This window comes from Cyanistes caeruleus, chromosome Z (assembly GCF_971803275.1).
Source record: "Cyanistes caeruleus chromosome Z, bCyaCae1.hap1.1, whole genome shotgun sequence".
Taxonomy (NCBI): Eukaryota; Metazoa; Chordata; class Aves; order Passeriformes; family Paridae; genus Cyanistes; species Cyanistes caeruleus.
The window spans coordinates 29,584,709-29,611,691 of NC_141732.1; the positions used below are offsets into that span (position 1 = coordinate 29,584,709).

Sequence of the window (26,983 nt, forward strand, 5' to 3'; positions counted from 1 at the left end):
GCCAAAATGCTCCCTTGTGAAAGCTAGCCCTGGGAAGACAGTGTTAAGCCTCTTATGAGAGCAAAGCTGTGCCTGTGTTTAGACTTATTCCATCACCCTCTGTGGCATTTGAGCTGATTCCACTTTTTATGCCTATCACTCTCTCATTTCCTTTGGCTACGATGCCTCTTTCTTTCTGCTGAAATGTTTGGAGGGCAGGCAATTCCATGGCTGCCTGCAGATCAGCTTTCAGCATTGAGTTGTGTAACAGCTGCCCACTGTCACTTCAGAGCCAGTTTTGGGAGTGTCATCAGCTTTGTCAATCCACATGTCCCAGGGAGATTTTTACTGGATAAAAGCTTAAGAAGGATCAAATTCTTAAATGCACATCCGAGACATGAAGTGTCAAATGGGACACCCAGCTTTCACTAACCAAACAACTGTAATTCATCGATATCAAAGTTCCAGCTATCCATAGGCATATGATACTTAAAAGATTGTCCTGTGCTTACCTGAGCCTGCATGTGACAAGAAAGCCAGTATGAAGAGTACTGGAGCTTTAGTTCCACAAAGCCAGTGTAAAAATATCCAGTGGAAGCTTACAAATATGTATCGTAGCTTTCTAATACTAAAAACATCCTACTCACCGTAGATGTGGGACACTGTGTCCTGGAAGATGTCCTCTTGCTACCTGAACCGCAGGTAGCAAGCCTGAGCCTCCTCCAGTGAGAGCATGCCCTAAGTTGCTCTTTGCCATTGCATTAATTTCTGCACAAGACGACAAGACCCAGGGCTGGCAGGTCCACTGCACACAAGTTGCATCAGGTCTCAGATGGCTTCTAGCAGGAGGTTCAGCACCAACCTGTGCTGTCAGCATGTGCCAGGTGGCTGATGGACTCTCCAACAATGCCTCGAGCTCAGACAGCTTGTAGTTTACATGGGTTTGCATAGACAGCTCCATAACTGAAGTACCATGTGCTCCAGGTGAGTTGTCTGCAGAGACCCTGCTACTGAAAAGTAAGTCTCGGGATTGAGTTTGGGCATATTTCTCTTTGTCTAAACACAAAAGCACAATCAGTTCAGCTTGCTTCACTCGCCTGGTTTGTACTAGCTAAATTACTCACTAGCCTAACAGTGGCTTAACTTCATCCATTACCTTAATATTCCTTTAAGTAACTCTATCTAAATAAGAAACCAGTCATGTCTGGTGCAAAATTTGCGGAATGATAGAGAATTTTGTCTGCTCAGAAGCTCAGAGTCTGACATTAGGTCACTTCTCAATAGGCTTTTGTGCATCCACAACACAAAGACAGCTGCCTTCAGGGTGGCCAAAGGAATGAAAAAAATGAATGCTAATTTATTTTATTTTAAATAACTCTAATGTTGTAAACAAACTAGTAAGCACACACCTTAGCCAGGCATGGAGCATTTATAAATCAGTGTAAGGAGCTCTGTTGCTCTGATAGTGAATTGGTATATACTGAGTTGCATTTTTCACTGATCAGACCTGCCTGCATGAGACTAACCCCTTACAATTATCTTATATTTGAAAAGTGTGTTTGACCAATTTCTTTACAGCACTGGATAGCTTTAAATAGGATGTATAAACCCATCATTCTGGATCCTTTTGAGCAATGGATTTCGCTGTGGAAGGTCACATAGTAATTTTTCCAGGAAGAACCTGGGATTTTTTCAAGTTGGATAAATTCCAGCTCAAGTAATTGCACTTTGCCTTCCCCAATTCCCCCAAAGGTCCAATTAATTCAGGCATTCTTAGCATAAAACTGCTACACACTGCTACTGTACATGGCTAGACAGCTGTTGTACTTCCCCCCAATGACAAATACATCTCAGTGATGCGTGAGCTGATTCCCTCACACCACTCTGATGTGGTGTGCCTGAATGATTCAAATTCTCATAGTCCTCCAAGAAAAAGCACACGGGTTACACACACTTTTATCATGGTCTTCCTAGGCCTGCTAATCTTGGTCATCCTTCTTTGTCTTGCTGGTTAAAGTCACTCCTGGATCTTGAACTGCCATAGGTGGGGAGGGTCTCAGAGGAGGGGATGTGCAAGGTGCGCTGGCCGGCTGTACTGACATAGCACATGTTGTTTTGAATACTTGAGAGGGCACCCCCACTGAGGTAATTAGTTACCTACCGACTGCCTAACAGGTAACAGCTGGCTGATGTCTGCCTGTAGAGAAAGAAAAGTTTAAAATCTCAGAGAGCGGGTGGAGATAGAAAGCCCATAGATGCAGTGGTGCCTGTTCTGCTTTTTCTTTGGAATGTATTCTTAAACCTGTTTGTTTGACCAGGTCTCAGTCTGATCCTTGCAGCAAGAGCATGTTGCTTTGAGGCCCTCCGGTTCCTAGCTCTAATGATCTGGTGTGGCTCCTGTGGTTTGTAAAATCAGCTGCAGTGCTTATGTCTGACCCTTGTTGTCAGACTGGAGCCAGCTGTCACATCAGAGTCTCAGAGCTTCTGGATAGAGGGCTTTCCAGGCCTTGTCCAGCTTCAGAAAACTTGCTCCTGTCAAAATTACTGTGGTAGTGAGAATGTTTCAACACCAGGGCTGAAAGCAATGGCTTCTTGCTTCTGTAGATCTGCTCAAAGCAATGTGAGGCCCAAAGGTAACTCCTGGCTACACTAACTTCTTGGAGGGACCTCCACCCTGCTGGAGCAGCAGGTAAAAGCAGTAGGGCTACAATGAGAGAGGGTCTCATGAAAAGAAAGCTGAATATGACAAAGATCAGAAGGGACCAGTTTCTCTACCATGTGCTTTGCTCTTTGAACTTCGGGGATACTTTTGGACGTGCTGTAGGATTTCCAGTTGTGTCAACTCCCATGCATCCACATCTGCAAGATACAATGGGGACAAATTTTTTTGTGGAGTTGCTGTGAGATGGGATAATCCACACTTCTGTCTCATCTGCACCTGTGGATGTGTTTACCTTTCAGCCCGCAGGGGGCTCAGTTCAGCCCAGTTCAGTATCCCATTGCTTGGGGGATAGAATTTCAGCCGGCAGCTTATGAGTCAGGCCAGTGTTGGCAGGTGGAGCAGCTCTAGGAAGGAGGTTGTTCAGTGATGGGTGTCCCACATCGGTCTGTCTCTGATGTCCATCAAGGTTTCACTCAGTACCAATTTACACCTTCCTTCCTGCATGGCTGTCAGGGGTAGCTGTCATCGTACCAGACCCCTTTTCCGGTTGTGACATCGGCATCCTCTGACTGTGTCAGGAAGCACTGGCTAAAAGCTGCAGAAGGGAGGTGGCATGTGCCTGCCTCTATTGCATGTGCTACCAGAGTCAACCAGCTCACATTTCATCTCGGCTCGGTCTGGAGATGCACACATTCAGTACACATTCATCTTGGAGAAGGGCTGTCATCCCTGAAACTTGGCTTCCTACGAGCCCACTGGCTTCCAAGATGTGTAGACAGCAAGTTACAGGTTTCATTTTCCATGTGTAAATGGGGAAATTGACATTCTCCAGAGTGGGATGGGGAGGAGAATTGGAAGGGCAAGAATAAAAAAACCCATAGTGAGAGGGATTAATTTGGTTTTTACTTATGCGTCAACATGTGTTATAAGAGAGGTGGAAAATTACTGTGAGGGCTGTACACGTGTTGGGAGCCGAGCAGGGCAGGGAAAGCTCCCACGAGCGGGCTGCGAGTGACCCGACCTGCCGGTGGGGCAGGTGCCCGGGTGCCTGGGCAATCGGGCTCCGGGAGGAGCCGTAACGCACAAAAGCAATTAACTAGCACACAGCCCAGGTCACCGTGCTTTAGTTTCTCGGGGGGATGTCGGCTCGGCCCTCCTCGCCCCCGGCCTCTCCCTGCCTGCGGTCCCGCTCCCTGTCCGCGCCGCTCCCCCGCGGCAGCCCGTGCCGCCGCATCCCAGCGCTGCGGAGCTTCCCCGCCCGGGGCTGCCCGCAGCCGGCCCGCACCGACCCCGCCGCCCCGGCCGCCGCCGTGCCCCGGCCCGCTGCTCGCCCGCCCGCGCCGGGGACGCGCCGCCGCCGCCGCCGCCGCTCGGGAACCGCGCCCGGACGCTGCGAGAGCTGCGCAGCCTTGAGCTGCTCGCAGCTGCCGAGCTCCGGCCGCTCAGCTGACCCTCGGCGGGCACGGCGACCTGGCCCCGTCTGCTGCTTCTGCCTCGCTTTTTCCCTCTTTTCTCTTCCACCTGGGTACGAACGCTTCCCCTTCTTTATCGATAAACAGCTCTCAGATATAATACTGCCGCGTTTGCACTTTATTTTCGTCCAAGGAATCTAGCAATTAGAATCCTCCTCTACTCCCCTTTGCACAGTAGGACGGGCAATTCTTATACCCTGTTTGCAGGGTCAGATTACAAGGATGGTATTTATCCAAGCACCGTATTTCTCCAAGAAGGGTTCATATTCTAATTCGCAGTATTGCACACAAAAGGGGATGCCGAGGTCTTGCTAGTATGCAAAGTTCACTGATTTCCCCTTGGAGGTAACCTGCTTCCAACTGGCTATTTATATTATTTACATTCCAAAGGCTTGTGGACTGCGTTTTATGTGAAATTTGCAGCTGAATGTATTTGCTCATTGTCTTCTCATCACGTGTTACAAGAAGAAAGCCCATGACTTCAACAACTTTGGTTGAAGAGAGATGATGTTTGGGTGTTTCACCTCAAGAGAACTAAACTAATTCTTGTTAACATTTCGGTCCTCGTTTCCATTCCTGGGCTGATAGATGGCACCTATTAGGAGTCACCTAGTAATAAGTTTCAAAATATGCCAATTCAAAAGGTGGTCAATTAAGCTACCTGGCCTAAGGCAATGCAACACGGGGCATTAGCCTACAGATCTTACTGCAGCCAGAAGGGTTTTCTGTCAACAGAATGGAGGGATTTAGCCTAGTGACAAAGGTGTCAGCAGTAAATCCCTCCTGAAATAACTGTGGTTCATTAGACTTGATCTCAGGTTTCGAGGAGGTCTGTCAGAACTGTTGTTGGAGCCATGTGTAGATGTAACACTGAGATAGCCACATTTTTGTGGGGGTGCAAAAGGTAGCATACACTCCATAGAGTTTACAGTCTTAGGTAGAACTGCTGCAAAAACAACAAGTGAAGGGAAATACAGTTATGCCTGTTTCTCTGAGGAGAAGCTGAGGAGATGAGTTGGTAAGAAAGTGTGACGAGCTGGTGCTCACAGGCAAGATGAGAGCCAGCGATTGATCACAGTCCTCCTGTGATGACACAGCATCTCCCAAGCCAGATAGGGCTTTAAAAACACAGCTAACATATAATTTCTATTAAAGACTTGAATGAAACTATACGGAAAAACAGCCACAGCTGTGATGGGAAGTATGGCCTGCAAATGGATGACAGTGGAGAGCTATTGATATTAACAGAAAATAAAACCTGTTGTGTCACAGTGCAGTGTCTCAGATTAAAAGACAATGTGTCTGATATTTAAAAATATGAGCAAGATGGACAGTGGACAACCCTGGTCTGAAGGACAGGAAGGGAGACAGTTCCACTGGGTAGGCAGTTGCAAACTGCCCTCCTCAAGATGAAGCAAGTCAGCAGAAGGGGGTATTTTTCCATTCCCCTTAATGTGTCCAGTACAAGTGACCACATGGGAACATCAGCCCCATCAGACTCATAGATGATTGATTTATATTTTTCCTGACAGGTTGTTTCTTTCTGAACGGTCCATTAATTTTGGCTTCCAGCAAAAAAAAAAAAAATCTCCAGTGCAACACCAAACAGCAACGAACCAAATTGTGTAGGGAATCTTGGTTTTGGATAAAAAGAAATGTTTTACAATAAATAGTAGGACAGACCTACAAATTCAGAAACAACTTTCATTACTATTCCAGAGTTAATGAGATATATTAATATGTATTAGGACAAAGTCTCTGTACAAATATATAGTTTAATATGGTTTATAAAGGGGTTGCATCTCAAATCATTAACTTTACATTTGAATGGATAGAAAAGATAATTTGCAATTTCCTGGAATATTAGAAGCTCAGAAAGTCACGCTTTCTTAAGATAGATATTGGTAAACTAGAATAAACTGGCTGTGTTTTCTGTGCAAGATTCACCCACAGATAGTCTATGAGTAAGTCAATACCACTATCAATTTGTCTTAATTAGGAGGCCTTTACCCATGAGGAAGAAAGAAACATAACTACATCTCAAAACTACTTCACTCATGCTTCAGCCTGTTGTTGGCCAATTTATCTTGTTCAGCCACAGTTCTAAACAGCTTCTGGGAAAAGAGCTCATTTGAAGAGTACATACTTCTAGTTTTGGAAGATATTTTAAAAATAGCTTAGTACAATTCTTATTAATAAGCATATGTTCTTCTGTTGCTTCCTCAGGGTCAAGTATAACTCACCTCTGTTGTTTTTTGCTATTTAAGTTAGATAATGAAACTATTAGTGATGCTTTAGAAATCTGTATAAAACTTCTGTGCTGAATTGAGTGGACAATGTCCGTTGCCACATAGAACTGAGTTACTATTAGTTTTAGAAGACAGGAAGCTGTGCCTGCAGCCTGCTGATAATTTACATTTTCACAGTCATATTTTTCAGTAAAATAAATGCTTCTTTTTCTGCTATGTTTTGTGAAAAACGCAAATGAAAAAAAAATATAAAAATTGATGGTATGCATGTGAATGTAGAGAACTGTCCAATCAGGCACACACCCCCATCCCTCCCAGGGGACAAAATGCAAGGTAGAGACTTCTGAAACCACTTGCCCTTTAGAAAACAAGGCCATATCCACCAAACTAAATTTTGACTCTCCTTCCTGACACAATCAGCTCAGCAGATGCAAAGTCATGTCTTTGGAAAAAAAGTAGAAAAAAGCCTATTTCTTCCTTTGCTATATTTATAATACGTTTAAGTGTTGTGTTCCGGGGCTGCAGGATCGTGTTCAGGGGGGCTACAGTTTACCAGTGACCAGCATGGGACTCTGCGAGATGGGTTTCTGCTCAGGAAATCATCTCTTCAACACAGGAACAAACTCAGCTTAGATGCAGAGACAGAGAGCCCCAGACAGAGACAAGGTGGTGGGTTTATGGGAAAGAACCAGGGTGGAGTTTTAAGGTTGGGGTCTAATAGGAACATAGCAAGGGAGAAACCCCAGGGGCTCAAGCGCAATCTGAACTCCCTGGGCTGCCACCCCACAAGGCCAGCGCAGGAGGGTCCAGGGTGGGGCAATTCCTCCTGGGCTCATCCCCCTAGGCAGAGGGATGGAATCCACTCTTCCCGGGCTTTAAAGAACCACACCTGTCACTTTATCAACCTTTATCTGAAACTAAATCTTTCCCCCCACCCCGGGCAGGGAGCACCTCACAACTGCCCTTTTAAATTAAACTTTGATTAGGAGTTTAGAATGTTTCTAAAACTTATACAATAGAAAACCTAGCCCCCCCTCAAGTACCCGCCTTAATTTGTGAGACACTGAAAACACTAGCACCCAACAACAAAACACATTGCACAAACGAACACAAAACAAATGAAACTAAAAACAAATACTTAGAACTCAGACAGCAGCTGGGAAAATCAAGCACTGGGGATAGTTAATAAAAAATAAAGGTTTTTTAGTTCATTCTCTTCCAGTTTTTTATTTTCTTCTTAGGAGGGGAGTAGTTCTTTGATCTCCTCTTAAGAGGGACAGAGTTCCCTCTGCCTTGCCTCTGGCACTGATATCATGGGTGTTGCCATTCCAGATGGTCCTGATAAAATGCTGGCTTTTGGGAGCTCAGGTTGTAGTTTCCACTTTCTAGAGGGGGCTGTCGCCCACAAGGGAAAAGGCACCTGGAGAAACGGGTGGAACCAGAGGAGTTACTGGGGGGGGGGGAAGGGAAGGCTTAGGGGCCGGAAAAGAAGGAGTAAGGGTGGGAAAGAGGGAACCCAGACAGCATGGCCAGTGCCACCTTGGGAAGGGGGGAGTCTAGGACAACATGGCATTTCCATTTCCTGGACAGGGAACAGGGAATATGGAAAGACAGGGGGTGAAGGAGGACACAAGACAGCAGGCAGATGGTAGCAGACCCACATCACTTTGGACGTTCTCTGTCCCTTGCCTACCTTCAGAAAAAGGGGCATGGGGTGGCTTAGAGGCACATGGGTGATGGGGAGTTGACAGTAGCTGAGCCATCTTGGTATTTTTCACCCTTTGACCTGCTCTAGGGAATAAATTGTTAAGGAGTTGATATAAAGTTCCAATGTTAATTATGAATTGTTATATAAATCAAGTTTCAATGATCAGTTATGAATTGTTGCTCCAGTGTTAACTCCCTTACCATCAGGTATTGCCCCTGCCGCTCCACGTTCATCCAAGATGGTGAACCACTTAAGACTATAGAGAAGGAGATTGCATCACCTAATATGTAAATATGGGACTCCCATAAGGCTTAGCAGGGAAAGAATTACCTAGCAAGGACCCCTAAAACAATGAGCCACTGTGCAAATAAAGAATTGGAGTAACACCTCTGACCAGAAGAGACACGGGACAACATCAAGACTCTGGTCAAAACTTCTCACCTTCATCACCCTAAGAGCCAAGAGAGCCATAGAGACCATGAATCTAAAGTGTCTAGCTAGAAACTCCCGCTAGACAGGAGACCCAGACCTGCCGGATGATGGAGTTGACGTCCTCCTCCTCCACACCATCTTGGGAGCAGCGGTGGTGTGTGCATACCATGGGCCTTCTTCCCCGACTGTTTCCAATAAAGCTGCAAACACTAAAAAGCTGTTTCCCTGGTATTCATAACAGTCTTGGGGGCTTGTCTGGGATTCGGCCACACCTGAAGAGGGCTGGGGACTAGACAGGTGGCTGCTCGCCCTAATGGGCCTCTGGGATAGCTGGCCCTATCTGGACTGGATGGAAGCAGTCTGGGACCAGATGGCGCAGAATAGCATCATTAAGTAAAGCCGGTGGTGGGAGTGGGAGGCAAGCAAAAGGTGTGTGTGTGTGTGTGTGTGTGTGAGATGGGGGCTGGCAGATCAGATCCCCAATGTGAGTGCGAACATCCTAGTACTGCAGTTCCAGACTCCCACAAGGGGCCCAGCCAGAAACAGAGGAAAGCAAGAGAAGTCTGAGTGAGTGAGGCTCCTCCCAGGGGGATAAGGTGGGCCCTCCTCCGAGTCTGTGGAGGAACAGAAGTATGAGTGGCACACAAAAGGGGTAGGCCTTCCCCCCTTTAAGGCTTGGCAGGTGGCCCTTGGGGCATGCTGAGGGAGGTGGTCAGTGAGGCCTAGAGAAGTAGTGAGTGGCACACATCCCCAGGCGAACCTCCAGGCTTGCAGGGGGCTCGGATAGGGTGAGTTGCATGCAACCCTTGAACAAATCTCCAAGTGCATGGGGATCAGGGTGCTGTGAGTCATGCACAATCTCTGGAGAGGTGGTCATGGGTCCCTACCAGGGTTCAGGGTGCCCCGAGTACACTGGCAGCACCGAGTAGAGCCAAGAGTCCTCGAGTTCCCAGGGTCAGACAGTAGTGCTGGGGGTTCAGTGTGCCACAGGGCTGTAAACCCACTAGAGGCCATGGTCCAGGGAGAGGCCGTGGTCCAGGGCTAAGGGTACTAAAGTGGGGAGTCCAGGCCAGGCAAGGCAATGAATCCCAAAATTACCTTTTTGCTGAGACCATTCCCACAGGGGGCATGGCCAAGCTAAGCCCAGGTGGAAGGTGGAAGTGGGGGGTCCTATTTAAGTCAGTCTCTAGCAATAGGGGGTGTACTGCAAATAGGTCCTAGCAGAGAGTTTTCAGTGACTTCTTTATTCTATCTAACAAATATAATACGGTTCCAGAGCTGGGGCAGTCTGTCCAAGGGAGAATCAGACAGTGAAGGCTCCGAGTCTCTACCACTAAGGGCTCCTTGGCATTGAAAGTGTACCTAAGTAGTCTCAAGGAGGCGAGGCACAGGAGCCCGGTGGGATCTGGCAAGGATAAGGGGCCAGACCCAAAGGTCTGACCAAGGAGTGATCAGATCTACGCTTAGGGCAGAGAAAAGAAGACTCTTGCACAGGCCAGCAGGAGTGAATGGAGTGAGAGTTCTGGGCCCAGGAAGAGTGTGATGTGAAAACACTTTCCCATTCTGTTTCCAATAAAGATTATCCCTTGTTGTGACTCTTTCCCCTCCCTTGACAGCAGGAACTGTGAGTGCAAGCAGTTAAGTTAAGCAGACAAAAGGAGTTATTTGAACTGTTTATGTTTGAGTTAAATACTAAAAATGAGAGATAAGTTGAAAGGACCAAACAAGCTTGAGTTGTTAATCATTGTGTGGCCTGTCAGTATTCCTCCGTTTGAGTAGAGGCACATTAGAGGTTGTTTTTAAGACCCATTGAGAAGATATGCAGAAGTGTTATAGTAAGATAGTAAATTCCCCAAGAAAGACTAAGAGAAAGATTAAAAACATCCCTCCCAATAGTCCCTTAGGAAGACTACTTAACAACTGTGACAACTGAGAAGTAACAAGAGGATTAGATCAGACAAAGATGGTCCACTATTGTACAATGATATGGCTGGAGGTAAACTTACAGGGAGAGTGGCCGTGGTACGGAACACAAGACAAGTGGCTGTGTATCCAATTACATCAAAATCTGAGTACTCAGGAGGACCCAGATATAGAGCAGATACAGTACATCACCTGTGGGCTAAAGTACGCCTCTGAGGAAAAAAATACAAGTCTATAAACTAGAAGAGGGAAAGCAAGCAAGCTAGTGAAGTAGAAGAAGAGGCAAAGAAAGTTAACAAAAACTGGGACCCTCTTGACTACTTACTTCCTCCTACCCCTGCTGTACCTCCAATCCCTCCTCCAGTTCCTCCTGCTGTGCACCCAATTCCCCCTACTCTTCCAGCTGCCATCCCTTTACCGCCCCCTAACCCAGTTATACCTTCACCACCCCCCCCAACCCTCTCTTTGCCCTTTTTACCCTTCACCCACTGTCCCCTTACCTCTGCCATCTCATGCACCCCTTATTCACCAGCAAGTTCCTGCTCTTCCTCCTCCACCACAGACAAGTAGCCTAACAACGTTTCATGATCTCATGCCCGAGGGAGACAGTCAGTTCCATCCATAACTGATGATGGACCGTGTTGTAACACCCGGTCCAAAGCAGTTAAGGTGGAAAAACTTCCCCCTCGAGAAGTTCCCATGGGCGGCATAGCTGATGGGATCGGTTTTGTAAACGCTCCCTTAACTGTGTCTGAAATTAGGAACTTTAAGAAATAATTGGGAAGTTTGGTAGAAGACTAGATAGGAATAGTGAATCAAATTGATCAATTCTTGGGTCCTAATATTTATACATGGGAAGAATTAAACTCCGTCTTTAACATTCTATTTTCCCTGGAAGAGACTAGATTAATAAGAACTGCAGGAATAAGAATGTGGGAGCGAGAAAACTGACCCAGGCCCCTAGGTGACCAGAAAATGCCCTTAGTGGAGCCCAACTGGGATCCTAATAAAGAAGAAGGGAGAGGGAGAGGGAATATGAGAGATTACTGGTCCCTGATAAGAGAATCGGTCCCTAGAGGGAGTAACACCAAGCTAGCTTCTTATGGCACCCAAGAAGAAGATGAAATTCCAGCAGCATGGTTTAACAGGCTGAGGTGAAACTTCCAGCTTTACTCTAATGTTGACCCAGATGGCCCAGAGGGCCAGGTCCTCCTCAAGGTACAGTTTGTGACTAAACGCTGGCCAGATATCAGACTAAAGCTAGAAAGAATAGAGGATTGGAAAAAGGTGTTAATGAACTACTGAGAGAAGCCTTAAGGGTATACCTGAGGAGAGAAAAAGAGAAGATGAAAACAAAAGCTAAAATTATGGTAGCCATAGCCGGAGGAACCAACAAGGAGCCAACAAGGCTGGGCCAGTAGAACCACTCAAGAGAGAAAAAAGTTATATTAAACCAAAAGGGGCTGGGGCTCTACCCAGTGACAAATATTGTTATTACTGCAGAGAGAAAGGACACCTAAAAAGAAATTGTAAGAAATTCCAATTTGATGAAGCTATAGCCCAGGAGCAAGAAATTCTAGAGAAAATCTTGAAAGGAGACGACTAGGGGTGTCAGGGGCTCTGGGGAATATAATGAACTATCTGGAAGAACCCTTAGTAAATTTTGAGATCGGTCCCCAGAGTGATGAGTTTGAATTCTTAGTTGACACAAGGGCAGACAAGTCATGTGTGACTAAATTACCAACAGGGGTCACAGTCAGTAGAAAAGTCTGCAAAGTACCAGGGGCCAAGGGAGAACCATTTGAGGCCCAGGTTATAGAAGATGTAGAAATTAGAGGAAATTCAAGAGAGTATCGAGCTAATGTCATCTATATCCCTGAATTAGGTTGCAGTTTATTGGGATGTGATTTACAGATCAAATTGGGAATTGGAGTAATCCCAAAGGAAGGAAAAATGGCAGTGCAAATAATGGTCATAACAAAGGGAGATATAGATTAAATCAACCCAAACATGTGGGCAGGAGAGAGAAGACTTGGTTGTTTGAATATTCCACCAATAAAAATAGAAATGCAGAAAGACATTTCATTTGGGTAAGGCAGCATCCAATTTCTCCAGGGGGAAAGAAAGGACTAACCCTAGTAATTGGCCAACTATTAGAGGAAGGCATTTTAGAACCACGCATGTCTCCACATAATACTCCCATACTAGTGGTGAGGAAGGCTGGTGGAAGGTCTAGATCGACTAGTGCAAGATTTAAGAGAAGTTAATAAAATAATGGTTGTGAGGGACCTGGTAGTACAAAACCCATATAATCTCTTAAGCCAAGTACCTAAGGGGCATTCATGGTTCTAAAATGCCTTCCTCTAACAGAGAGGCATTTTAAAGGTTTTTAAATTTTAAAGGTTTGTCTTTGAATGGATGTTGAAAGGAAAAAAAAAAGCAGCTAAGGTGGATGTGTCTTCCCCAGGGGTTCACAGAACCCCTGAATCTTTTTGGACAAGCTCTAAGAAGAACGCATGGAACAGTTTATACTTGAAAATGGGGTACAAATTTTAAAATACATTGGTGATTTACTTGTATCAGGAGAAGAACCAGACAAAGTTGGAAGTTCCAGTATACAGCTTCTAAATTTCTGAGGGGAAAAAGGTCTAAAAGTATCGCAAAAGAAACTGCAATTTGTGGAACAGGAAGTAACATATTTGGGACATATAATTGGCCAAGGGTACAAAAAGTTAAGCCCCGAGAGAATTTCAGGAATTCTGACAATCCCTGCCCCAAAGACAAAGAGATGTTAGAAAATTATTAGGCTTGTCTGGGTATTGCAAACTATGGCTCAATCAGTACACTAGAAGCGTTAAATTTCTATATGATGAATTAATAGACACAAAACTGTTAACCTGGACCTCAAAGGATGAAGAACAGCTTCAGGGTTTAAAAACTAAATTATCTTCTGCCCCTGTACTAAGTCTGCCAGACCTTAAAAAATCTTTCATCTATTTGTAAATGTAGAAGAGGAGATAGCTTATGGAGTCCTTACACAAGACTGGGGAGGGGTTCAGAAAGCCAGTTGCATATCTTTCCAAGTTACTAGATCCAGTAGCCAGAGGGTGGCCAGCCTGTGTACAAGTGATAGCAGCAACAGCTACCTTAACAGAAGACACACAGAAACTTCCCTTGAGGGGAAAGATCCGAGTTCATACCCTGCACAATGTGAAAACTGTATTAAGTCAGAGGGCCCCATGGTGTCTGACTCCTGAATACTAAAATATGAAGTAATCCTAAAAAGTACCGAGAGCCTCACATTAGTCACTTCGAAATGTTTAAATCCAGCCCAGTTCCTTATGGGAGAGCTGTTAACTGACCTGAAGCATGACTGTTTGGAGGTTATTAAGATGCAAACTAAAGCGAGGGAAGATTTAGAGGATGAGCCCCTCCCATATGGGAGGATCTTATTTACAGATGGGTCATCACAAATAGTAGCTGGTAAATGAGCCTCAGAGTATGCAGTCATAGTCGGACAGAGTATACAAGTTAAACAGAAAGGAAAGCTATCCTTGAATTGGTCTGCCCAGTGCTGTGAAATTTATGCCCTAAAGAGAGGGCTGGATTTACTAGAACAAGACAAAGGAACCATCTATACCGACTCCCAGTATGCATTCAGGATTGCCCATACATTTGGAAAAATATGGGAAGAACAAGGATATTTAAACTCTAAGGGCAAGAATTTAATACATGCAGAGCTAATAAAATTGGTGCTAGAATCCCTAAGGAAGCCAACAGAGATAGCCATAGTTCACATAAAAGGACATCAAAAAGGGGACACCCTTGAAATTAAGGGGAACCGATTAGCTGATCAGGTAGTGAAAGAAGTGGCCTTAGAATAAGAGAGTCCATTTAAAATTCTTAAAATAGAGGGAACACCAAGTGAAAAGAGAAAAGAAGAAAGACCAGTCTTTGATGAGAAAGAATTAGAAGAGTTAGAAAAGATGGGAGGGCAACAGAAGGATGGAGAGTGGTGCACCCCTGACGGGCAGCGAATTTTAAATAAGTCTTTAACTCGAAAGATGATGGCAGACTTACACAAGTTGAGCCATTGGGGAATACAGGGCTTGTGTGACCACTTTCCAAGGAACCATAAAGAACTGCAGGAATAAGAATGTGGGATTCTTATATGGGAGCATATGATGTAGCAAAAGCAGTTACTAAAGGATTTTTAACCTCTCAATGAATTAATCAGAAAGTAATGAGAATAATACCATCTGGAGGAAGAGAGTTGGCCCCGCAGCTGTTCCAAAATGTGCAAGTAGACTTTACAGAAATGCCCCCTGTTACTAAATATTTGTTAGTAATCGTGGATCACCTCACCCATTGGGTGGAGGCATTCCCAACCAAAAGAGAGCCAGCACAAGTGGTCACAAAAGCAATCTTAGAAAACATCATTCTCCAATATGGGTAAATAAATAATGTTGATTCTGACCGGGGTCCGCATTTTATTGCCCAAGTCTTACAACAAGTCGTTGAAGCCTTGGAAATGAAATGGAGATTGAATAACCCATGTCATCCCGAGAGCTCCGGAAGAGTAGAAAGAATGAATAAAACCATCAAGAACGTGTTAACTAAATTAGTTGCAGAAACCCAGATGGATTAGCTTAAGTGTCTACTCTTATCACTGTTAGGATGAAGAACAAGGGCCCTATCAGATATCAGAGTGTCACCTTACACAGTTATGTTTGGACTCCCCTTCTTGATAACCCCATATAGCACTGGAATTTATCCAGGAGAGGAGGCAGCCACCCCAAAATACCTAAAGGCCATAGGGCATACATTAGAAGATCTCAGGAAGAAAGGTTATCTTCCCCAAACCTCTCCCTCAGACACTAAGGTACATTACATTGATCCAGAAGACTGGGTATTAGTTAAACCACAGAACACTGCAGCTTTAACTTCTAAGTTCGAAGGCCCTCTTCAGGTCCTGCTCACCACCAATACAGCTATACAGACCCAGGAGAAGGGGTGGTCACATATAACCTGGATTAAAGGACCTGTGCCACCTCCCACTGAAGAGTCAGAACCAGCCACATCACCTACTGAATCTTCTAACAAGTAGACTGTGACCAAGTACTCAAATGATCTAAAGCTAATCCTCCAGAGGAAACCTAAAGACTGTTAAAGACTGTTTATAGCTAAAACAAACAAACAAACAAACAAACAAACAAACAAAGTGTTAAAGATTGTTGAAAATTGTAGCAATGCATATTTTTGTGTTAAAAGGGTTAAAATATCCCACTTCCTCTTTCTCCACCTGATTGACTCCAATCTTAGTGTAAATCAATCTCCTATAGAACACCCCTTAGGGCAAAAAGTAAATTGGTAGGGAAAAAGTAGAGAGTATTGGCACTGAGAGAATAAAAGACCCTGTACTAAAACCAGTGGGGTCTTCTGTAGGAGGGAAACATAACCAGGAGGCAAGGCTGGGTGAGCAAACATTCCACTTAAAAATAACCACTTCAATCACTAGATACAACACAGTGGTCACAGAGTATGGAGGAATGCCTCATACCAGACTGCTGAGAATGCTCTTACTGATCCTACTTGTCAAAGACACACTAGGAAGTCAGAAGAGCCCATGTACTAAATGTTACTGCCATCTTTACAAGGGAGAGGAAACCAGATCTCTAATATGAGTACATACTAATTTAAACTAAAACTATGTCAACCTCTCTCTGTTAGCAACCTGTTAAGAGGACAGGAAGACTTACTGGATTTTATGAAACATAACCACTTACCGGCAATCATTACTTGGGGAGTGTCCTATAGGAGATGCTTGGCTTTGCTTTGAAAATAAGTTTGAAGTTCAAAGGTGTATCAGACTTGGTAAAAGAAAATAATAACATCAATGAATGAGAGAGAAAACCTAGAAGCATCTTGTGAGAAAAAGTTGTTAATCAATTTAGTAGAAAAGATCAGTAAAAATTAAATTTAATGGATTGTTGGATCTGTGGGATTACCCACATGGCTGAAGTCTGGCCTTGGGAAGGGATCAGCTTGGGACCAATAGAAATCTTAGAATGGGTACAAAGAAGACAGAAGGTACCAACTATTGGACAGAGGGGAAAAGAATTGTGGGAATTAAAGTCTAAAATAATTGGAAAAGAGTGTGTATCTATGAAAGGGGGAAATGTATAAAACCCTGGTAGGGGAAATGTTCTGTAAAAGAGATACTTAAAAGTAAAGCATCCTATTTTAAGGTGGATCCCTAAATAACCCAATAGATACTGGTCCATTGAGAGGACAGAAACTGGGTGTATCTACCAGGAAAGATATAAATTACATTAATGTGCCAGAAAGAGAATAAATCCATTTTGGGGAGTGAGAGAGGTATACAAGTACTGGGAGTTTCCAATGACTCTCAGTGACATCTTTTGGGAAGCTTGAGAACACCTGTTTTGGATATCCGGGAATGTGCCTTACACTAAATTGACGGGAGATTGGACTGGCAGTTGTACTATCGGGATTATTAAACCATCGTATTCCCTACCTTCAAAAGAGTCTGGATCAAACCTAGGGGGTCCCAATACATGATGATTTAGACAAACCTGGCTGATGAAAATGAAACTTAATTGAAATTGGAGGAATGTGGGCCTGGTTTTCTCTGAGCCAGAGAGAATTACAGCCTGTCAATGGCTGATCTGTTCCCAAGGGAAAGTTTCTTGGGAGATCTCTTGCTCAAGGATGATACTTGTAAACCATTTTACTTTCTCAAAACAGTTCTGTAAAACTGCAGATAGCGTGTTTTTTTCTTGTCCCAGCAATGGGACAAGAGGTGGTGTTCCCTTGACCAATCATGTAAAACAAACCTGTAGCGTAAGACCCTATAAAAGCTGAAAAGTTCAGAGAATAAAGGCCCCTTTCCCTAGAAACTCATTCTGGTGTGCTGCATTGAACCCACACTTCTACATCATGTCCAACAGTGCCAGAGGAATGCAAAGATGGAAAAACAAAATGTGGACCCTCCAAGAGATAATTCACGCTTATGGGCCAGCAACCTGGGCTCAAGATGGGTCCTGGGGATACTGAACCCAAATTTATTTATTAAACTGGATTATAAGATTGCAGACAGTACTCAAAATGGTATCAAACCAAGACTTCCCTAGCTTTAGCCCATGTAAGTGACAAACTATCCCAGACTAGAACTGTAGTGTATCAAATCAGGTTAGCAGATTATTTATTAGCCAATGAAGGGGGCATATGTAGAAAATTCAACTCCTCTGAATGCTGCCTAGAAATAGATGACTGAAGTGAAGTCATTAAAAATATTTCAAAAGACATCCAGAAGCTAGCCCATGTTGGAGCTAGAGAAGTGGACCCCTATGTTCGATACTAGCTGGTGGGATAATTTCTGGTCATTAAAAGGGAACTGGTAGGAGAAAATAACTTTTTTTGTCTTGTGTATAATTACTAGTCTAATCCTCCTACCCTGCATACTCCCCTGTATAATTTGAGTTGTAACATCTGCTGTACAAGCAAGCCTAACAATACCAAAGGGGCTTAATAGAAAGGAAATAAATCATGGTAATAAATGATCAAGAACATCAAGATGCCAAGCAAATTTACAACCAATATCAAAAATTAAGAAAATGTAATTTCAAGAAGAAGTAATTGCTAATTGATGCAGGTTTGAGCCTGATCAAAGAAGAACAGGGGGGAATAGTAAAGAATAAATAGTTAAGGAGTTGTTAAAAAGTTCCAGTGTTAGTAATGAATTGTTAGGTAAATCAAGTTTCAATGATCAGTTATGAATTGTTGCTCCAGTGTTAACTCCCTTACCACTGGCTATTGCCCCTGCCGCTCCACGTTCATCCAAGATGGTGAACTACCTAAGACTATAGAGAAGGAGATTACCTCACCTAATATATAAATATGGGACTCCCACAACACTTAGCAGGGAAAGAATTACCTAGCAAGGACCCCTAAAACAATGAGCCACTGTGCAAATAAAGAATTGGAGTAACACCTCTGACCAGAAGAGACATGGGACAACATCAAGGCTCTGGTCAAAACTTCTCAGCTTCACCACCCTAAGAGCCAAGAGTGCCATAGAGACCATGAATCTAAAGTGTCTAGCTAGAAACTCCCGCTAGACAGGAGACCCAGACCTGCCGGATGATGGAGCTGACGTCCTCCTCCTCCACACCATCTTGGGAGCAGCGGTGGTGTGTGCACACCCCACGGGCCTTCTTCCCCGACTGTTTCCAATAAAGCTGCAAACATTAAAGAGCTGTTTCCCTGATATTCATAACTCATAACTTTAACTCATGAATTAAAGTATTAATAAAATAGTATTTAAGCATTGGATAGTGTTGCAGTGAATCTGTGTTCTTTGTGTTGTACATATTATGTTCTCTTAGTATGCTCTGTCACCCTTCAGTTCAGTTGGTTTCCCCCAAGCTGTACCCCCCCAGTCGTCCGCAAATCCGTGTTACAGCCCTGCCTCCTCGCCCAGAATGTTCTCTGTCCCTCCCCCCTGGGGTGTCAGTCCTATGTTAAGCTTTCCCCCTTGAGTGTCAATCCACTCTGATCCCTGCACCTGCTCCAGTGAGTTCCTGTCAATCCTGCCTTGTACGAACCCCTGGCTTGGACCTCCCCTTTGGAATTCCTCTAAACCACAATACCCCAGTGGATTGTTCATCTGCTCGTTAGTTTGTGTCCCCTCTGTGTTTTCCCATTTGTTGGAACTCAGTGAATCTCACCCTCTGATCCTCCCCTGAGTTTTCCCTATTGGTCAAGAATTTGTAACCACCCCCTGAACTGCCCCTATATATAATTCCCTATACCCCTTTCATTTTTGCTATTTGTCCCTGACCCCTTCAGACAATAAACCAGTTTCTGAAACCCATACAAAGAGCCTCCTCCTCAATCCTTGCCTCCACACTCAGCTCTAACTATCAGGACATGCTGTCAAGAAATAGCTCTAAGCTCCACTCCAGGTCATCCTGCTCCTGGTGTGTCCCATTCTTGGTGTGGTGCCTTGGTGGTGGTGAACAAGTCTGGGTCTCTGGCACCATGTCAAGGTAGAACCACACCTCTGCCTTTAGAAGAGACACTTTCCAATGGTTTAGCCTTGCTTGCTGAGCTGATGTTCCAGGCTGCACTGTCTGCCAGATTAGGCAACTTGATTTTGAACAATGAGATCCAGTCAGTCATGCAGTGAGGAGATTAACTCACATCCGTTATAACACCTTTTGAGGCAACTCATTAAATCAGTCTGACTGTGAAGTCCAGCACACCTGATGGCATTAATCTAATATCTCATCAACCTGGCCCTGAGGTTATCAGTGGACAGCTGTAATTACAATTGATTGAAAAGACATTTTCACAGAGGAGCTTCCGTTTCCTGGAATTCAGGCATTTCTGAGTATTTTCTGTGCGTTGCCCAGTCCAGTCATTCCAGTCTTTTTCTTATTATCTCCTGGCAGGCATAGGCAGCTTTTTAGTAACTTAAAATCAAGGTATGAAATTGGCAATACTCTGATGACAGGCAAGCTTTGAAGATAAGCTCTAAAGACAAGCTCACATGGTCTTTTAGTTTCACTGTATCTTTTCTGCAACTTCCTACATCCTCCCTGTATGTTGGGGAATGAGGTGAGAAGCTCCTGCTTGGTTCACTGTCACTCCAGCTGTGACACTGGACTGGTAGCTGTTTCTTGACATCTTCCCTTTTCTCTTCCTTGATGGACTCCTCAGAGTCAGAGGACAGCTCAACCACTTCTGGGGTTCTCTCAGCTAATGGCTTAACATACCCAACAATGACACAATTGTCTGAGGAAGAGCCACTGTCGTTTGAGTCAGCATGAGCCTGTAAGCCAGTTTGCAGTTTGGTTCTCCGACTCCCTGAAGCAGAGTCCTCATCAGAACTTTCTGAGGACTCCAGAGGAGAAGCTATGGTTGCACGAACCTCTTCTGAAATGGAATAGGAAGGCCCTGGAGTTTCATCATCCCAGGGAGCCTGGCCAAGACCAGGTACAGACAGACTAGTATCTGGCCCTTGTGGGTACACCACATCTGGAGATATTGTAATAATCGAGGAGTCTGAGTGGCTTCCTTCCTCGTACGATGGTGCAGGACAGTCATAATTGGCATGCTGATCATATGCTTCTAAGTTAAAAGGACAACGAGCAAAACTGATGAATTCATGCAGGAAGTGTTCAGTCCGATTCAGCAAAAATGGCTTTAAATCATCAGCAAAGGCCTGACTTTCCAGATCGTACCTAGTTACGTTACTCATGATTATGTGCTGCACAATATTGATCAGAGATCCGTGGGCACCAAACAGGACTGTAAGTTCCCTCTTCAGCCAAGGAACCAAGCGGTGCAGGCAAGCAGGGTTGCGGCGGAAGAACTCTGCCGAAATCTCTCGATAGCGGCCACCGTCCTGAATGCTGCGGATGCGCACGCCAGTGCGGTACAGAGCCCTGCGGAAGCTGATCATGTCCTCCTCCTGGATCTGTCGCAGAGATCTGCCCTCTGCGCTGGCCTTTCTCCTTGAGGCCAGCCTCCTGATCATCTGCTGAATCTCTCTGTGTCTCCGGCGCGGCGGCTCACTCGACAACCCTTCAAACAGCATCCCGTTATCTGGAGGGGACAGCATCCGCCGGGAAGGGGAACTGCGCGCGCGGCGCTCCCGCGTTAAGGTAGTGCGGTAACGAAATCTCCGGCCATCGGGGCTGGCAAAGGAGCTAGTTTCTAAAGGGCTGAGGACGTACTCCTTGAAGTCATCTTCAGCACGAATCGTATGGAAAATGGAAAAAAAGGGCTGCTTGCAGAGTGGGCACTCTGCTTTGTTTTTTGACCATTCCTGGACGCAGCGGAAGCAGAACCTGTGCAAGCAGCGATCTAGATATGCAACGTTGTCAAATCTATCCAGGCAGATGGGGCATTTGGAGTCGGGAGATGCATCTGTTGGCAGCTTACTGGTGCTGGCTTTTGGAGAAAAATTGCTTTCTTCTGTAATCTCTCAGCTAACAGAAAGCACCTAGTTCCTCCCACATTTTAGGATTACCATTTGGCTAGTCAGGTCATTCCTGCCACAAAGTACCTTGGAGTATGAGTCACATCCTGACCTGTGAAGGACGGGCTGAGTTTACTCACTAAGATCAGGAGTTTTTCGAAGCAGATGCTCTGTATGCATCTCCTGTCTCTGCTCTTGGCTCTTAGCCAAAGGGTGCCCACAGGGTCCCAACTTGCATTAGAGATTAGAGGGTCTTACTTTTTTTTTTTCCTTTCCTTTAGTTCCCTACAGTCTCTAGGACTGGTCTTAAGCAGCCATCTCATTTTGATATGAGCTGCAGGCAGCTGTTGGATGGCAGCATTGCTCACTAATATGTGAATGGGAATTGAGTCAGAATCTCAGAAATAAAAAGTTTAGCTTCCACAATTGCTTCTTTAAGCCACACAGTTCTCACTGCATCTAGTGAGCTATTTTACTTTATGAAATAATCATGTTCTAAGGGAAAAAAATGAAATTTGCTTTAAATGAAAATTAATTATTATCGTCTAAGCAATAACACAGACTCAGTCTCCTGGACATGAAAGAAGATATACAGTCTAAACAAGTATCATAATCAAAAAGATCAAATATGTACACCGTATAGTTACTTACCAAAGAGACTGAGTATTTGCAAAATTGCATGCCCCTCTTTAGGAGTTCCCTGGGTAACAATTGAAAGGGAAGACAGAAAAAAATTAGCATGATCTGCCTTTATTTCTGAACATGGAATAATATTTAATATTCCCTGGCACAGGCTCTCCTATGCAAAGCCTTCAAGCTCTGAAATGCATGGCCTTCTACCAGTAAGCTGTACATCCTCCCATCATTCCTCACGCTCCTGCAGGGATGATGGCCAAACAGTGCCCACATTAGCAACCTGACGCCTTAAATACACTCAATGCCTTCCCTTTGGCTGGCTGATGGCAAAGAATCAAGTTAAACTGGAAAGGTCAAGTGGAAATCACTGAACAGAGTGAGCCATATTGCAGACACAAAGTGAGCAATGAGTTCTCAAGCTATGTGAGAACTGGGTCAAAAAGGGTCTGAAACAGAAGCTGTTAAGCAAAGGAAGAAACCAAAGTTGTTATTTCAAAGATGGTCCATGTGGCAATATTGTTCTGTGGCCAGGATCTGCTTTGCTTTTGGCTCTGCTCAAGGCTGAAGTCAGTTTAGAACTGTAAGACAGCAGAGACAGTAGAAAGCAGATGCAAGCTGCATTGGGAGCAGCAGCCATTACAAAAGCAGGAAGGTGAGCTGGAAAAAGCAAAACCAACAATCCTGATAAAGGGAAGAAATTATATCACATGCTTTTACAGATAGGCAAGGACAGCATTGAAAACCTTTCACACTCACTAATAGGGAAAACCACATATACAGAACTTTTAACCTTCAAAGGATTTCATGCATGTTGTTCTCTTAGGTCACAATGTCTAAGCTTCCGGCCTGTCCACACAGTGACTAACTCCAGTGCCTCAAAAGAAGAGCAGTAAAACCAGCAGTGACTCCATCCTTCTGAGAGAAGGATACTAGCAAGACAGTACTTACAAGAATCCCTGTAATACACTTTGGTAGGTATTTCAAAACTGACAAAGGTGCTGCTTTGTGATCCTGGGCAGCTTCTGGTCCTTCATTGCAATGTATTGATGTACTGAATGTAGAAACAGGGAACCTTGGAAAAAGAGATTTTTCCAAGGCAGGTATGAACACTACTAAGATAACCTATGCTTTCCCATGTTGAATAAAGTCAGAAAAAGCGTTCCAACCCAAGACTGCAGAAACTGGTGTAAGACAATAGCAGAATCCGGCACTGAAAAATTTAACTGGGAATTTGTATGGAAATACAATTTCACCAGAAGCCTTAGCCAGTTACCCTAAAATTATTTGTCCTTGTCTCTGAAATAAACAGCAAACACTGTGAACAGGGGCTGAAGTGACATCCTACTATAACAGCAGCTCCTTATAGAGGATGAGCCAGGTCAAGTTGAGACCATAAGGGAGAGAATAACAAAGTTAATTCACATCCTCTCTTGCTTCCATGACAGCTGAGCCCTGCACACAGAAGGGCTTCTGGGGCTCCCTCCTCTGCTCCTTGTATGCAGTGGAAATGCTGCTTTTATTGTATGCCACATCATTATGTTGCAGCCGGAGAAAGAAAAAAAAAAACAAGCTCTTTTTGTACTTGCCTATAAACGGTCAGGTCATGAAATAAATAAATAGCAGCAAATTATGAGATCCATTCAAACTGCAGCTCTGCAAGCACAGAGTATTCCCAGGTAAGCAGCCACTTGTCCATTTAATTATCTTCCCTTTTTTTTTTTTTTTAAATTAAACATACTTTAGACATATAAACAGCCAATATGGAAAAGCCTGATTTTCAGAGCCCCATCATGCTCTGTAAATGTGGCAAGTTCTCAGAGTCAGGAGGATGGTACACATTTAAGTTACATAAGCAACTTTCACTAGAGAATATATAAAATCTCAAAATCTGATACTATGTCTTATGTTCCTCTGTTTCAGGAGTACAAAAGTTAAGAACTGCTGCAAAACCCCCAAAGGTTTTCAGTCACAAAGGTACAATATACATGCTTTGAGCTTTAGATATTTGAGGAGCCTTTTAAGATGAAACTTGGTGATTTGAGAAGGTTTAAAGGTTTATTTTTTTATTTAATTTGTTTAATTTTAGCATTCCTGGAGTGTGGAAAGTTAGGTGTTCAGCTGGATTCCACAGTTTTTAAGACTTTTTTTTTTTTTTTTTTTTTTTTTTAATTCTGAGGTGAAATAACTTATCTTGATAATCACAAAAAGGCAGTTTACAAATATAATCACGTGTGCTTTCCTTTACATGGACACGTGATTAAACTGGCTGCCAGAAAAACAGCTGCTAAATGCTAGGAATGTTTGCAACCAGCCTGCAATATAAAAATCTACACCCTCTCCATCCAAATTTACATGGCATAGTACTACATAAAGAGATAACATAAACACTGAGCAGAAAGCAACCACATGAAATAAATGCAGCAAATATTTGCTTATCCAGCCACTAAAAAAGGAAAATGCAACCTAGACTGAGACAAAAATGGAGAGTCCTTGTTTTTCATATGATAAAAGCTATTATCATACTCTTGCTTAAAAAGCCATGTGAACAAGTTGAAGTTACAGTGTGGTGGAAGGAGAGCACAAGCACACTCGTGCTGTGCCACATCATATTTGTTGTGTTTTAAAGAAAACTTAGCTCATTTCTTGCAGCACTTGTGAAAGCAGGACAAAAAATAGATGAGGGTGGGGCAAGAAGAGAATTTGAAATACAGAAACAGAGCAAACCCCCATTCTCTTTTTCAAGTTTCAAAGGCATCCTTGTTTCCATATGTATATCTGAAAATTGAAAGTGCAAATTTACTTCTACCCTTTTGTATGTGATACTGTATGAATTTGTAATGGGCTCACAGTCTGAAGAGACACAACCTGGAGCCCAAGCCATCTCTGAAGCACCAGCAGAACAAAACCTGTGCAGGATACAGCAGCCAAGATCAGTACATAGCAGCAGGTCAGCCCCTCAGCTTGGTCTGAGCTGCCTGTACTTCACAGACCATAAAAATAGAAAGTGGCAGGTTTTTAAGAAAGCACCAGCATTCCGTAGTGCTGCAGGTTAATGATATTCTGTTAAAGCCATATGGATCACTGTCATGCAGACACTAAGGAGGAAGGAGAAGGGGACAGGGTGATGAAGAAAACTGAGACAAGAGAATGGGAAAGCTGAGGAAGAGAAGCTGCATCTCCCCTGGTCTCTGTTGCTATCACACAGTCAGGAGGTCATCCTGAATATGGAAATTTAATATGCTGTCCTGGTCTAGGGCAAATTTGGGAGAAAACCTCTGAATGGGGTCCCTCCAGAAAGCAAATTCAAGCGGCCCCTCCCTCAACTGGTTCGGGAAAATATTTCCTTAGAGAAAAGTGGAAAGAACCTGTTTATTTAATAGAAATTGAGTAATGTTAAACAATAAAACCTCTTGCTGTTCAAAGAGATGGCACATCCAGAAAAGTCCTTGTTGTGGGGTGTAGCTGGGCTCGCTCAGTCTCTTATCAGTCCCTCTGATGCTGGAAAGTGCCGAGACCCAGGGCTTGATGGACCACAGGTGTGAGATCCCGGTATGTGTCTGGGTTTTCAGTCCAGAGCAGGTTTGAACAGATCCAAGAAAAAGAAAACCAGTCCAGGGACTTCTCTGCCTCAGCTAGCTAAAACTAACGAAAAGCAAAGGAAAGCCCTGTCCTGCAGTGTGTTTGTGCTGCAGACAGCACCGTCCAGGAGCGGGATGTGTGGGAGTGATGTTTTTCCTCAACACAAAGTGCGGCTTCTTCTTCCCCGCTTCACTCTCAGAGCCAGTCTTAAAGGTGCAGAACTTATATGTAACATAAACCGGGTGACTGGGGATACAGACATCATAAAGTCACCCCATGACATATGCCCACTCCCTGGGCCCAGGTAGAAACAGTTTCCAATGTCTGCTCCTCACAGAGATTCCCTATCTGGCACAAGGTAAAAAGCAAATTAAGATCTGGCTGAGAATCCTATAATCCAAAACTACTCCCACAGATATTCCTTTGGACACCAGCCAACTTTTGTGCCTGATGCCAGACTCTAGGTAATGAAGCATCAGCCCCTTATGGCCTGAAAATTGAAAGTGCAAATTTACTTCTACCCTTTTAGATATGATATTGTACTAATTTGTAATGGGCTCACAGTCTGAAGAGACACAACCTGGAGCCCAAGCCATCTCTGAGGCACCAGCAGAACAAAACCTGTGCAGAGATACAGCAGCCAAGATCAGTACATAGCAGGAGGTGAGAGAAAGGTGGGAGAGAAAGACCCCAGCTGCTGCCTGTGCTGGTGTGGGTGCTGTGTGGGGAGGAGGCTGGCAGGCATAGCTTTGCAGCCTGCCTTGAACCAGAGGCATATCCATACAGAGGCACCAGGGTCAGACAGCACTTCAGGTTAGACACTCCTCTAAAAAGGCTCAAGGTTACAAAACCTAGTCATCATTTATGCAGGCATCTAAGAATGAGGAGAAGAGGATGGTCTGTGTGCTGGTTTTGGCTTGGGTAGCCAAAACTTTCTTCACAGTGACAGGTATGGGGCTTTGTTTTGGATTTGCGATAAACACAGGTTGATAGCACAGCAATGTTTTTGTTACTGCTGAACAGTGCTTGCACAGAGCCAAGGCCTTTGCTGCTCCTCACCTACCCCACCAGTGAGGAGGTTGAAGGAAGGAGGCTGTGCCAGGAATTGTGAGGGGACACAACTGACCTAAGGAATATCCCAGTGCCATACCTTACAGTGCCATGCTTAGCACACAAATCTGGGGGTGGAAGAGGAAGGAAAGGGAGTTGAGATTCATGGCGTTAGTCTTCCCAAGTCATCCTTACGCATGATGTAAGCATGATGAGCAGCATCTCCCTGATCTCCTGGAGATGGGTGAACACTTGCCTGCCTGTGGGAAGCCAAGAATGAATTCC

The 26,983-nt window shown here is 44.3% G+C and overlaps 1 protein-coding gene and 1 long non-coding RNA gene across 2 annotated transcripts; both read right to left on the reverse strand.

The window, feature by feature from the left end:
* Positions 1–6,585: 6,585 nt before the first annotated feature.
* LOC147648286 (uncharacterized) lies at positions 6,586–12,494 on the reverse strand. Its single transcript, XR_015280729.1, has 3 exons — positions 8,271–12,494; positions 8,056–8,153; positions 6,586–7,782 (listed from the first exon to the last, which is right to left on the reverse strand). It is a non-coding gene; the product is annotated as an uncharacterized LOC147648286 (long non-coding RNA).
* A 6,051-nt stretch (positions 12,495–18,545) lies between these two features.
* On the reverse strand, positions 18,546–26,897 carry LOC111941231 (E3 ubiquitin-protein ligase Topors-like). The gene is made up of 3 exons (XM_086869793.1): positions 26,894–26,897; positions 20,000–21,438; positions 18,546–18,671 (listed from the first exon to the last, which is right to left on the reverse strand). Exons 1-3 carry the CDS (start codon positions 26,895–26,897, stop codon positions 18,546–18,548), a joined length of 1,569 nt encoding a protein of 522 aa, XP_086725919.1.
* Positions 26,898–26,983: the final 86 nt, after the last annotated feature.